This window comes from Pollachius pollachius (genome assembly GCF_949987615.1).
Source record: "Pollachius pollachius genome assembly, chromosome: 14".
In the NCBI taxonomy this organism is placed as follows: Eukaryota; Metazoa; Chordata; class Actinopteri; order Gadiformes; family Gadidae; genus Pollachius; species Pollachius pollachius.
In genome coordinates this window covers 16,736,105-16,750,242 of record NC_136947.1, presented here as the reverse complement: position 1 = coordinate 16,750,242, position 14,138 = coordinate 16,736,105, and the positions used below count along the sequence as shown (strand labels likewise).

At 46.9% G+C, this 14,138-nt stretch overlaps 1 protein-coding gene across 2 annotated transcripts in view; it reads right to left on the bottom strand.

Moving 5' to 3' along the window:
- The window catches only part of yeats2 (YEATS domain containing 2), a 29,667-nt gene extending 15,693 nt beyond the window's left edge, over positions 1 to 13,974 (bottom strand). For both annotated transcript variants that reach the window (XM_079751137.1, XM_079751138.1), the window contains exons 1-15: positions 13,857 to 13,974; positions 13,366 to 13,471; positions 13,114 to 13,211; positions 12,908 to 13,000; positions 12,419 to 12,649; positions 12,140 to 12,261; positions 9,154 to 9,315; positions 7,662 to 7,773; positions 7,378 to 7,422; positions 7,036 to 7,210; positions 5,715 to 5,945; positions 4,597 to 4,740; positions 1,824 to 1,918; positions 655 to 843; positions 257 to 488 (exon numbers count right to left, since the gene is read on the bottom strand). In XM_079751137.1, coding sequence (XP_079607263.1) covers positions 257 to 488; positions 655 to 843; positions 1,824 to 1,918; positions 4,597 to 4,740; positions 5,715 to 5,945; positions 7,036 to 7,210; positions 7,378 to 7,422; positions 7,662 to 7,773; positions 9,154 to 9,315; positions 12,140 to 12,261; positions 12,419 to 12,649; positions 12,908 to 13,000; positions 13,114 to 13,211; positions 13,366 to 13,465 — 2,029 coding nt within the window. In that variant the 5' untranslated portion in view covers positions 13,466 to 13,471; positions 13,857 to 13,974. The remainder of the gene's footprint in view (positions 1 to 256; positions 489 to 654; positions 844 to 1,823; positions 1,919 to 4,596; positions 4,741 to 5,714; positions 5,946 to 7,035; positions 7,211 to 7,377; positions 7,423 to 7,661; positions 7,774 to 9,153; positions 9,316 to 12,139; positions 12,262 to 12,418; positions 12,650 to 12,907; positions 13,001 to 13,113; positions 13,212 to 13,365; positions 13,472 to 13,856) is intronic.
- Positions 13,975 to 14,138: the final 164 nt, after the last annotated feature.

Genomic DNA, 14,138 nt, shown 5'->3' with positions numbered 1-14,138 from the left:
GATACATTTCATTAGTGAGCAGGTAGGGGTTAGGGCGTCTTGCTCAAGGATGCCTACAGGTGGATTGTTGACAAGGGCATCCAGCCCTTTTGACTGGATGTCCACACCCTAGCCGCTAAGGTACCCAGCCCCACACTACACTGCATTTGTTTCCCTCATGCTGAGAGTGGCACAATAGGACAATCAACAAAGCCTGTACTTCTACTTCTGAGAATAAAAACAATCCCAGGTTTATGGATCCCGCTTGAACCCTGACCTCCGCTCTTCCCACTTCCCGATCCGCCGGTGGTCTTGGTGGACGTTTGCTGGCCGGCCGCGCTCCCAGCCCCGCTGACCAGGGCTTTGGCCACGCCCTGGGCCACCACCTGTTTGCCGCCCATCCCCTTGGAGCTGGAGGGGTTCCCCTTGGCCACCAGGATCTGCCCGCTGCTGATGGCCACCTGCTTCACCGCAGACTGGAGTGCCGAGCTGACGGGGATGCCCAGCATCTAGCAGGAGGAGGCACAAGAGAAACAGGGTCAGGAGAAGGTTTATAGAGCTTTTGAGCATCAAAGGGATATTGAGTGTACGTGTGTGTGTGTGTGCACATGTGTGTGCGTGTGCGTCTGGGCTTGTGTGCCTGTGTACGTGTGTGTACGTGTGTGTGTGTCACACCTTGCTCGTCATGGCCGAGGTGGCCCCTCCCGCCGGTTTCTGGGGAGACATGGAAACGACATGACCGCCCTTCACTGCGACAAACTGGTGCGCCGCCGTGGCAACTGACTGCTGCTGCTGCTGGGCGGTTGCCGTGGAAACCATCTGCTGCTGAGTGGAAACCTCGCCTGGCTCCTGCTTGATTATTACCTTCAAAAAAGGAAAAATAAAACACCAGAGCACATGAGGAGGAAGCAGGCCCGGGCCGCAATGAGAAAGGCCAGATGACAATCCCATCATCCTCTCTAGATTAGGATACATTCACCCTCTACTAGAGCAATGAAAACCCTTTCAAACACACTCTAGATTATGATACAATCACCCTCTACTAAAGCAATGAAAACCCCTACACACACTCTAGATTATGATACAATCACCCTCTACTAAAGCAATTAAAACCCCTTCACACACTCTACATTATAATACATTCACCCACAACTAGAGCATGCTCTAGATTATATTGATGCCATTGTTGAGACAGTTTTGCCCATTGCAGGGGGACATTTCTATGCATGGAGCACTAAACTCGGTGCCTGGTGCTTTTTTTCTTTTTTCAAAGTCAACATCATAACTTATTCATGAGCTTCTGGTTTTTAATCACCATTGGAAGTTCCAACAGTAGTGTAGCTCTCTGAGGTTCACAGCAACGCTGGAATAAGCCCCAGAACAGATAAAAACGTCCCACCCACATATTTTTCTTGAAGATGAGGTGGTGAGAGTGTGAGGACTTTTGCTTTACTGCAGGGCTTCAACAGCCTATCTGTGAGAACGCAACTGAATAACTGTGCATGCTCTCTCTCTCTCTCTCTCTCTTTCTGCATGTACCCCTCTCTCGCACCCCTCCCGTCCTGTCTTCAGAGTGATGTCCCAGTTAAAGAGCTTGCCAAGGCGCGCACAGCCGCGCACGCACACACACACACCTACACACACACACACACACACACACACACACAACTGCTGAAGATAGCACCGTGCAATACTATTAATACCACTCGCTTGCCAGAGAGAGGGAGGGCGAGAGCCTTTGAACGTACCGAGGGGAGAACTCAACCAGTGGTGCATGGGGGGCATTTACAATGCATTGATCTTTTTTAACTGATTTATTTTCAACTGTTTCCGTGGCAACTCACCTTCATTCCCGAGGACAGGAAGCCGCCGGTGGCGTGAACTTTGGGGGCCGGAGAGCGGGGGCCCTGGCTGACGGACTGCTTGGTAGAGGGACCCACTGTGGGGGGAGAAACACACAGGCAGAAGATCATTTAGTGGCTGGTTCTGGGATCGACTAGCATGTCCTCGGCTTACCTGAGCCCAAGGCCTAACCCTACCTGCAACCTTATGCATGTATCTGAACTCAGTGCAAGCCCCCTTTTAGATAAAGCTAAATAACCAAATAGTAAAATAAATACCCAAATAGTAAATGACATCATGTCTTTGGTTGCCGTGCGCCATGCAGACAGCGACGCATTAACTTGACAGGCAGATCTCTGAAATCCGCCTCAATGCTGTACCTAGTGTACAGAGTGAAAACCCGCCCTGGTGCTGTGTTTGGGAACACCGTGTTAAAGCACAGTGCTGGTGAGCCAATACAGACGCCCACACCGGCCCCCTTCAAGGGCTCTCTGGCCTGACCGCCAGTTCTGCTGGGCCCCTCTGCAAAAGAGCTGGTGTGGGAGGAAGGTGGGCCGGTTTGGCAATCCAGAGGTATCAAGTGGAAGGTGTGTGGGTGTGTGTGGGTGTGTTTTTATGTGTATGTGCGTGTGTATGTGTATATGGATTTGTGCGCTTGTGTGGGTGCAATGTGTAACCAATTACCGTAGATTCACATCAATGCAATGGTGCAGCTGAATGAAGCCACAGTACGAACAACACATAACAAGTGCGAGGATCTCTGCTTTAGAGACTCATATTAATACTTTTTGAGTTTTTCCTGGAAAGATTTGGTTGGTGTGCAAGTGAAATACCCCTTTGTGATATGTTTGGTTGGTTTAAATTGGTACACCCTGTAGTAGCCCATCACTTGTCTGAAACTTGTAGTTTGAAAAGTGAGGTGAGGGGCACACCGAACTTGGGTGCGAAGACAAACATTCATTTACGTATTAGGAATCTATTTAGGATCTGGTCTTCTGGAGGTCAAGGAAAAATGCATGTAAATCTGTCTGCTCAAAGATTGCCGTCTAATTTTGTAGAAAAGGTTTTGATTGGAACATGGTGGTTGACAAGAGTGCATGTTAATGAACTGATTTCATATCTGTCTCTCTTTGCATGGGCTTTTCGCCTACGGTGGACAGCCCAGTGCAGAGAGACAGGAACGATGGCTAAAGAAGAGAGGAACTGAACACGGGGTCATACCGCCCACACGGTTAGAACGCCAACAGGTTGAATCACCCATCTGGTATTTACTAACAGCGGAGCCTTAACCCGGGACCACAGCAGTATTCACACATCATTGACGCGAGGAACATAGCAGAGCGGCACATCCCGGCCCTGAACTCCGGCTTAGCCTAGTAACCATGGTAACGCTGGTCAGAGAACAACGCGCTACTTGCTCACCATGTGTCATGATGTAAGAGGTGCAATAAAAGGAAGATATGTAATGGTTATTATTAAGAATTATTATAAACGTGACTGTGGCTCATTAGCGGTGAATCCATTCCCTAATGTTAGCTTAGCTGTGAGTGTCTGAATTGGGAATTCAAGATTGCACCACGTATCCCAAGTTATTCATAACTAATTTTCGGCCGGCTTTTCAGAATATGAATCAAAATTAAAAACAAATAATATTGATAATATATTTTTTCAATTTTTGGGTTGTTTTAGTTAATAAAGTGTAAAAAAAAAAAAATATGTCCTTTTAGACATAATATCCCTGAAAAGTGTATCTACGTATACATTATACACACAGCAGCGCAATGAAGCACCTTTGTGAGAGCTGAGATATTGAGGGTGCTTTTGGGTACGAGCGTGTGCACATTTCAGTCCACGTGGGTGGGTGGAAGCAGGACAAGCAAACTGAATGTGATTCGTCATCTGTGAGGGTGCACAAAGACAGTTCTAACGCAGCCACTCTTCTCTGCACAGTACGGGGGTGGCTGGGAGTTCACCGCTCACATCCCAGGTCGCACTACTTCCTGTGTACCGTGCCGCAAGGACACAGGATGTGAGGTCAGGGCTCAAGGCAGTGAAACGCATAACATAAGATATTGGCACCTATTTATACCAACTATGACCCGGCTTCAGGGTCCCAACACTGCCTCCATTCACTGAAGATAGCGAAAGTCTAAATCGCTTTTCTACATTATATTAACAAACGTGCATAATACATTGATTAGCATAATAGATAGTGTGTGTCAATATGCTTCATAGAGAACATGACCTTCATCCAGTTTTAAAGATAAAGCATGTCACTAATCTAAGTTTCCATACACACAAAAAAAAAAAACTGAATACAAAAGTGATTAATAAACAAGAAAGAGCCGTTAATAATTTGTCACGCATAAAACCCTCAATCATTTACTGGGATTAACGAGAGCAATAGTGACCCGGCCCCTGCTCTCTACAGCCACACTCATTCCTCTTGACGGCTGCATTACTTTGTGTCAAAAGCAATATTGTGTTTAGTGTAGCAACTGCACAGCTTTCACGACCATTCTGTGTTGCAGTGTTGACCAGGGACTTCAGGGGGAAGGGCTCCGTGTGCAAGCTTTCTTACTAATGCTAGAAGCAAGTTCAAGGTCTTTGAGTTCAACTTTTGGGAGCTGACCAAAGGCAAAATATCGCTGGCAGATGTCCTCTTTCATAAGTCAGCCACTATATAATTGATAGTGCGCGGCAGAGTTCAAGAGGTGACATATGAGGTCACCGGGCCAGTGGCCGCCCTGGGGGGTGCAGCGGGGGCGGGGTTACCTGGGGCAGAGGGGTGGGCGGCTTTGTCGACGATGATGTAAGGGTTGCTGAGCAGGGTGGAGGAGCCCTGCTTGCTGTGCACGGGGGTGGAGGTGGTGGGGGTACGTGGCAGTGGGGAGTGGCTGGGGGTGGAGACAGGGGATCCTGAGGGAAAAAAACAACATGGTTTTCAAAGAATGCTTGTCAATATAGAAAGTTGAATTAAAGCTAGGGAAGGCAATTTATTTTATTATTTATGTTTTTTCAGAAGCGTTTAGTCATATTTGCTGAAATACTCATTAACATTGACAGCGTCAAACCAAATGCTCTGATAAAAAAAGGGAAGAAAATGCTATCTGTGGCTGTCACATGCCTGTAATAAGCCTTTCCGATCACTTCATTTTGCCCCAATGAAATGATACGATAGCTTACCTGTCTGTCTACCTACCTACCTCAATCTAGTCTACCTGCGTGCACTCTGCACGTGCAGTCATTGTGCATGATCAGAGTCTTCCACAAGGCTAGGCCGACCTATTGCTAAGTCGCGCGTTTCGTGGCTTTGGAGTGAGGGCTTAAGGGTGGGCTTCTTTTAGTTGGATACTTCCAAAATGAAGCTTACTCAGGCTAGTTTCTCTAAACGGTCGTGCCTAACTTTAAAAGCTTGAATCTGTACCCACAGCAGGTTTTAGAAGTTGGTTATACAAACTGACATGGTCCACAGTCTTAAAAAAAGCTGACATTTGTTTATTCTATTAGATATGTTCCACTCTGAGCAGTGCAGGAGACGTAACACTTTGAGACAACCGCAATAATTTAAGTCCAACTGGGAAAGGGGAAAACATGACTGAGGCATAAGAGGCGAAACAACAGCCAGAATATTAGTGTTACTGATTTCCATATTAATGTCAGAAGTCAGTAATGCGAGAGGAAGTACTGTTGGGAACTTCTCTCTGCCCTTATGCTAAACTGAAAAGGAAATAAAAATCAAAGTTGTTGTTTGCCATGCAAATAAACTTGGAAGTCTGTTCCAACTGCGACTTCGACCACTTGTTCCGGTGCTATTCAAAACGACACAAAGAGTTTGGGGAAGTAAAGCAAAAAAAAAAAAAAAAAACGTTTGACCAGGTGGAGATAATTACCCGACACAATTTTGCAGCTCATGGTGATTGGCTGAAACGACTTGCTGGGCGCCTCGGCGGGGGTGGGCGATTGGGCCTGGGGGACGATTTTGCAGCTCGCCGTGATTGGCTGGAAGGCAGAGTTGCCGTGGGAGCCCAGGGTGATCTTGTCGCTGGCCTTGGGGCGGGTTGGGGTGCAGAGGCCCTCACCGTGGCCCCCTGGGGCCCTGCACGTCTCCGTCTTGACCAGACCTGGAGACGGAGAGGCGCAGCGGCGGTTCAGGAATAAAAAGAGGAAAGCGTAACAGGGGCAACTTTTCTTTGTAAATTAATTAGCGAGGCGCCACCTGGAACCCCCAGATAGAGTGGCGCGGAGGAGGAGGGGGGGGATAAATTAGACAGCTTGGATGAAAAGCCATTTTCTTCCGCTTCAATTATTTACCGGGATGTGAGAAAAGGTTTAGCAGGGAGGGTAAAAATGGAGACAGGAGTCCGGGGAGGGGACGAAGTGTGTGGAGAGGGGGGGGGGGGGGGGGTGGTTAAGATGAGTAATGTCTGCTGGGAGCAGAGAGAATCGCTAAACTAAAGTATCTCCTGGTCTGCAGTTCATGCAGAGGCTACATTCACATCACTCTAAACCACTGCCAAGATAAATGCTGGAACTTGAGGAAAACAACTTTTTTGGTAACATGTGTGGAGCAGCATCACGCTGCATCGCCCCCCAACTGCTAACACCGCACAAGAGGCAGGGATTAAAACAGGCACAGGGCAAGCCCTTCAATAATGCCAGCCTGTGTATTACGTTTGAGTATCAAAAGGCATAAGATTCCTATTTGGTTTAATTTTAATTATTACCAACGTGTGCATTCATATTTTGGATTCACATTTGTTTGCATTCACATTTCTCATTTACTTTCCAGACCAGCGCTGGTGTCTATGTGTATATGCACACCAAATGAATGGGAGTAAAACTCTGTAAAAGCAATAGTAAGCTCTGTGTGAGAAAATGACTAAACAAAAAGCTGCTGCAAACAAGGGGACTGTAAGACAGAGGAGACAACAACGGACTTCTTCGACCGTGCCATCGTAATTAGACACAACAATTAGAACTTTTTGTTCAGTATTTTGACATCTGCGCCGGCTCATGCACAGAAGTGTAACGGAAAACAATTAGTAGCATGCTTGCGCTAATAACTTGGGACGCCTGGGCCAAAGCGCGGCTGTGCCGTAAACGGATCACAGCCGTCCCACCGAGACGTTTACATAATCACAGCATCGTCTTAAAGCAGACCCCAGCCTCCCTCTAAACGAGGTATCCATGGCAACAGGCCCAACACGTCACCTTTCTCCAACATGTCGTCCTGCAGGGGTGCGGCGGGGGAGCCGGGGCGCCCTGCCGCCTGGGGCAGGGGGAGGGGGGAGGGGGGGCTGGAGGCCCTGCGGCTCGCCTTGGAGGAGGAGGGCAGGGGGAGATAGTCGTCCACTAGGGAGTCCCTGTGGAGCTCCACATCCACCACCTGACGCGCGCGCACACACACACACACACACACACACACACACACACACACACGCACAGACACACACACACACACACACCAGGGTTACTTGGGGTGTGTGCGCCACCGTGGACTTGAGTGGGAGCAGCACTGAGAGACCTGTGCCGTGCACCGCGTCACCTACTTACAGTCTCTGCCCCTAGTGTCTGCAGCCCCGTGTACGTTCTGTCCAGCTGTGAGAGGGAACACACGAGGTTGTGAGACCATTACGGACCGGATCAAAACCATGTACACATCAAGCACAATCCACAGTATGCTCACTTGAAAATGCAAGGTCATGCATGCATGTCATCTCGGCTTATAGCAGAGATATGAAATTGTGCAAAGAGACAGTGAGGAGAGGAGAGCACATGAATATGTATTTTAAGGACCAAAAGATTCCAGTGAGTGAGCCGTCTCCACAGGGCTTAACCTTCAACTGGTGGATGATGTCGATGCGTTTGTTGCGGGGGTCTTTGAAGTGGATCTGGATCCTGACAGGGAACTCCCCCCAGCCTCGGCGGGTCAGATGGAAAGGGGGTTCACTTGAGGACGGACACACACACACACACACACACACACACAGACACACACGCGCGCACACACAAGATTTAAGCATGCTTCTTGAGAAGGCTTCTGGGTGTTAGCGGCTGCTAAGGGTGCATAACAATGGGTATGCTAAATAATAATCTGCTAGTTCAGAGATTTGGATTTGAGTTGCTTTAAGTACATGTTACTAAAAAAACTGGATAACTCAAGGCACTTCTTTAAAGCACGCAGGCAGAACAGAGACTCAAGCAACAGCCCTCGTACAGCCATGCATTAGTGTGCGGCCTCTACTCACTTACATGCACACACACACACACCTTTGCTTGACCTCTAAGCAGTGTGTCGCATTCTTCACTAAAAGGCATCTCAACTGAGGTCTGTGTCAGACTCAGTAAAGAGTTGTGAAGCGGTTGGGAGTTCAGCTCTTCTTCTGGGATGAAGCGGGACTGAGAATGGGAGGCTGTGTTGAGGCGGTGGTGCGAGTGCCTCGGCAGGTCAACCAGCATTACAGCATTAGTATCAGTGCCGCTCACATTCACTCAAAAGCCAACAGGGAAACCATAATCCTGGAACCACTTTAGAAAAATGACTCAGGGTGTGTAACTCAGCACTTTAGGCCCCGTCTAGCAAGTAAAGTCACCGTTTGAAAAGAGGAAGCCACCTCCGCTCCTCTCCCTCCTCCCAGAAAGCAACAAGTGACAGCTCATGTGTTCCTAGCCCAGCATGACAAGACCGTCGGCCTACACAGTGATCATGGCTTCTGCGTGAGCAGGGAGCGTCCGGGTAGTTAATACATATTTGCCAGGGTTGGACTACACCTGAGTCACCGTGGGCTTGCCAATGGTGAGGTGTACGTACATAACCTTTTGTAAGTTATGGTGCGTTGTTGTTGTTATTGTACTTGTAGCGGGAAATAACAGCCAGAGTCCACAGGGGGGCACTGTTGTACAGGGTTCTTCCAATGGCTGGGAGTTCATGCCAGAATTGGGATCACCGTGGCAACGGTTGCGAAGACTGCTCTCAATAACACAGTGAGATTTTGGTCTACTTCCTCCTAAAGGTTGAAAACATGTTACCAATCCATCTCTCGCTTTCAGGCAGGTGGAGCCAAATGGAGGTAGGACTAGGAACTGTGACAACAAGATTGAATTCTGATAAATACTAATTGAGCTTCTGAAGAAGAACAACTGGTTTGGTTTGGGGGGGGGGGGGGGGGGGGGCACACTCTGGTGCTCTGCTTAACTGCAAAAGCACTGCTAGCCACGTGCAGAACTAGCTTTTCAAACATCCTTTTGTTCAGCGTGCATTCCACAGACACACAGATACACAGACACACACTCACTTCCACACAGACACACAGGCACACAGACACACACCTCACTTCCACCAGGTCGTTTGGTTTATAGCTGGGGTGCAGGAAGAACCAGACTTTCTTTACAAAGTGGTCGATGCTGGGCTCCCGTCTGCAGCCCCGCACATACAGCATCCACTTGTGGGTCGACTGATCGTTCTCTTCCCGCTTATCTGGCGGGATGTACCTGGGGAGGGAGACACAGGGGCAGACAGACGGAAGGATGGAGATTTAACAAACAGGGAAAGATGAGTTTAGACGATGTTTAGAACCATCTACCGTAAAACAGCCTTTATATGTTGAACACACAGGGCAGGTGAGATCGCCGGAGGCTGCTCTCACTTTCGGGTTTCCCTGTTCGCAATGCTTCACTAGAAACGGGCGTCGAACTTTGCGCCACAAAGTCCTAAAGAGATTAATCTGTGGGTCCCTTGCACTAGAAATGGTTGTTTGAGGAGGCATGCGCTCGTAACACAGAGCTTTTCCTTGTTCTCCAAATGGGCTTTAGACTTCAGGTGGTCATCACACGGATTTTTACGGTTCCAATCAATATTGTGTAAACAGAATTTGCTCGAGTTAGGATAAACAGTTTTAGTTTTTAAGAGTACTTGGCCAGACGGCCTCTTTGTTATTATGCTATAATGATCATGATATCGCGGGTAAATATTGAAGAGAAACAACTGAACACCATAACCAGCGATGGCTGCCAGAAACAATGAGTGATGTCCGAAAGTAATCATGAGACCTGACCATATCAAACAACATGTGGATCAAAATCCCTTTTGCTTTTCTTGAGTCAACTCAGCAAGAACACATTCTTGCTGAGTGCTTATCAAACCAATGGGAAAAGATAGGTTTGATAAGCTAGAATGAAAGTTAGAATGCAGAGGAACCCAATCTTCAATACCAAGGTGAGATTATTGAATTGCAGGTATGTAGTATTTTACAGCATCAAAACATTTCCCAGGTAATCTGTGAAAAACACATGACTTGTGAAAGACCTAACGGATGGAAGCAATGCTTGAGAGACTAACTTGAAAGTGGCATGAAGTTTAGACGCAAGAGTTTAGCCTGACCAGACCTTCTTAACCTGTTAAGCCCTAGGCCTATTTCACAGGCCTCCTGGCCGAAATGACATGCCCAAAATGAATAGAGTATGCCTCCACAACTACAAGGGCTATATGAATAAAGTTGGTTTCAAAAAGAAGGTATCACCTGTGAGGTGGCTGCAGAAGTGTCAGAATCAATATGGATGTTACTGTGTCAGAGTAAATTCAGCTAGAACATAGTAAGAAATGTCAATTTTCGCCTAGAGAAAACACATTATTTAGAGTGAATACCACCTTGAAAATATGGGATAGTAGCCCAGAACCTTTAGGGAAACATATAACAACATCTGATGAGTACCCTGTTCCAGGATAAATGCTTATAAAGTGAATAAAGTGATTTTAGAGAGGTTTTAATACAGGTAGGTCCAGGCGGACTAAATGGTGCCATTTGGGCACTTTTGGGCACCATCAGTGCCATTTGACCTTTCTAAGGTACCAGACTGTAAAACTAATTTTATTTCACTGACATATCACTATAAGTATTCATTCCATCCAAATTCAACAGTTTTGACTTGTTTTGAAAATTCACCAAGACCTCTATACATTTTCCCAGTCAAAGAAAACCATACAATCGAAATGAAGTTTGACTCCAACTGGAGCAGATATATTTGAGAACAACATATAATAAAACCAAACTAAAAACAAAGGTAAAAACACAGCTAAAGACTACAATCAAGAGATATATATAAAAAAACACGCTGGCAGCAACTTTGAACAAATATAACTAACCAACTAAAACTAACTGTATACACTAAGGGCTGTCATGCCACTGCTGGAAGCAGTTCTTTTTGGAAGTGAAGCACAAAGGGACCTGGCACTTCCTGCAGTACAATTAATCCGTGTCCAGTTCTGGCAACAGCAAGTCACTGTCGTCAGATGAGGACTCGAGAGGGACTACAGTAGCCCCACTGTCGCTAGTAATGATAGCAAATGCCTCCGCAAACGTATAGGTCTTTCTCCTGCCTGCCACTATTTATTTAAAAATAACAAATGGAAAAAAAGGCAAGAAAATACAAAATAACTAGTTAACTACTAGGTAACTAGGAATGCAAACGTTGTAAGAAGCGTGTTGTAGGATCGTATGTCTCTATCTAGCCGGAGTGTCTGCTCTGAAAATGTTCTCGGCGCTTCTGGCGCGAATTATGCTGACCTTCCAGTCAAACCCGGGAAGATATCTTGGGTATGCATTGGTCAATTTGAATGATTGACCACTCTACCGAACCGTCAGAGCCAATAGAGTGGAGGGACAGTCAAATCGAGGGACCCAAATCCATGTAAAAAAACACCATTCGCCAATCAAAAGTATAACACTGTATAACGTTTTTTATTTGTTTATTTATTTTGCTCTTCTTTGGCTGCTATTTCAGTGTGGAGCGGTGGAGCCTCAGCTTTCATATGACATATAGTTTGTGTGGGTGACATGAAGTAGCGAAATCGGCGGCGGCAAGAATGCCGCATGCACGTTTTGCGTGTTTTGCAATGGGCTCATTTAGTTGCTTGGTGTTAGAATTGTGTTTTGTTTAGGTAAAAATGGTTATCATGGGCTTTTAGCTGAGCTTCTTCCCGTTACGTGGGTATGCACCATGGACACGTTGGGGCATGGTGGTGCTGTTTACAGCACACGTTGGCGCAGCTGCCCCCGCCCCTGGGGGCGCTCGGGTTTAAGAGGTTAAAGCAAAGCCTTATTTTATTTTTTTTAGGTTGTATTTTTTTAAGGGTGAGTGTTCGAGGTGCCAGAGAATCAACGATAAGGAAATCTGCAGGGTTATTATTTTGAAACTGTGTCACGCACGTAGAATTCTTGAGAATCCTGTTCCGTGTCTCACGTCATGCAGTTATGGAAGCCATGTGCATGCAATGGAAATGCTAGATAGACAGCAGGAAGCTGGCAGATTATCTTACTTTGAAACGTTCCCCACTACTATCGTCTTCTTCATAAAGAGCCGGGAGGCCTCGTCGCCGCCGGCCTGGTGGGCCAACCTCGGCTCCGCAGGCTCCGACGGCGCCGAAACGCCAAACGTGTCCTGCAACGCAGAACCAAAGTCCTGTTCAGATGTTCAACCTGTGAAACCTCTAAAACAACGGGGTCAACACACCTCATTCGATCAAAGATCGAAAGTATTCGACCAAAGATCGAAAGTATTCGACTGATCGATGACCCCAGACGTTACTCCGACTCACCTTCCCTGTGTTGCGGCCTGGCCGGCGCTCATTTTTGCTGCCGCCCTCCCTCCGCGACGCCCTCTCTCGGTCGGCCCCTTCCCCGTGCTGGGAGAGGGACTCGGACTCGGAGGGGGGTATGGAGGGCGTCTCGGAGCCCTGGTTGAGTGGTGAGGACGAGCGGGAGGGGGACTCCAGAAAGCGCCTGATGGCCGGGTGGTTCAGCACCGTGGCATCGCTCTTGGTGGTGTGCTGGAACAACGACAGCGGACGCAGAAAGAATGGATTAAGATGTCATTAAGCAGGTCAGGGTCATCTTGCCGCAGATTTGGGACGACCCTTATACCATACTTCATACTTCAGCTCGACATTGCAGCTTCTTTGTAGTAGTAGTAGTTAGACACCAACTCAATACTTAATTTTATTCTTCTTATTATTAAACGTATTATTGGGAATTTATGTTTACAACCGTATAGGAGAAAGTCTGAATATATACACGTCAGTGTTTACCTCTGGGATTTTGGTCAGTCCAGCGTTGGCATAGTAATTGGCCACTATGCAAGCCCTTAGCTTGTCCATCATCCTTCTTGCGTCATTGAGTCGCTGCATCAAGCATTATGAAATGAAACAAGTTGAAGAACAACACGGATATGATTATTATACGAGGGAGCATAATATGACGATGTGATACAGATGTTTCAATGGCATCCAGTTACCTGGCTTATCACTTCTATTTCATGCTCCTTATTCTTCATCTCTAGAGAAAACTGCTCTCTGATGATGGCTTCAATCTTCTGCACCGTCGCCTCCCGTGCTGGCAACGTGAGAACATAGACAGTGTGATGTTAATCTTTGATAATAAAGCAGGTACTACAACATAGACCATCCACTGTCAATTGTAGGACTCGGAGACATCAGCATGTTGCCCGTGGTGTGAGGCTGGTGCTCCGACCACAGCAGAACCTTACCATTATGTTCGACTACTTTATTTCGTTTGCTCTCTTGGATATGTGATATGTCTTCGTAGTCCGGATCATTATCCTCTATTTTCCTCTTGATCCCTGACATGACTGCCTGTCAAACATTAAAAACAAAAGCAAAAGCCAACAGCATTGTTAACACTTACAGTTGCAATTTTACAGCAGCAATGTTATGCTAATTGTGTCTGCATATAAACTTGTAGATAGCCGGTTAAAGGCCAGCTCTTCTCTCGGAGCCACTACTGGGTAACTAGCCGCTTGGGTTACAGTGATTGCGGCCCAGAACCGAGGCTAGCTTCGGGAGGAGGTACCTCCAGCTAGCATTGTTTTGTAGCATACTGCACGGCTATTACAGCACATACATTTTAAACCGTTCAAATAATTGCGTTCATAAAATAACGTTCACGGCGTTAGACGAAACATATTTCCTATTTTTCCAATTTTTTTCACGTTCCTCAATAATCCGCGTGGCGTGTTACCTCTCGCTAGTGCAGCCGCCGGGTGCCAGCCGGGCGGACCAGAGATTACCGACCGAGTTAGCCGCGGAGCTAAGAGCACTGAGCTAGCTGGTACATCTCCTGCTAGCAGTTAGCACACATGTGATTATTAGAGATCAAATATGATAAAATACTTGACCGTATTGCTACAAACCGTTAGAAGGTGTTTCTTTGTATAATGAGCTGTGTACAAACCCCGGCACTACAGTCGGTTATATTAATCTTGGATACGTGTGGTATAACTTAATGAAATTTCTAAGTGAG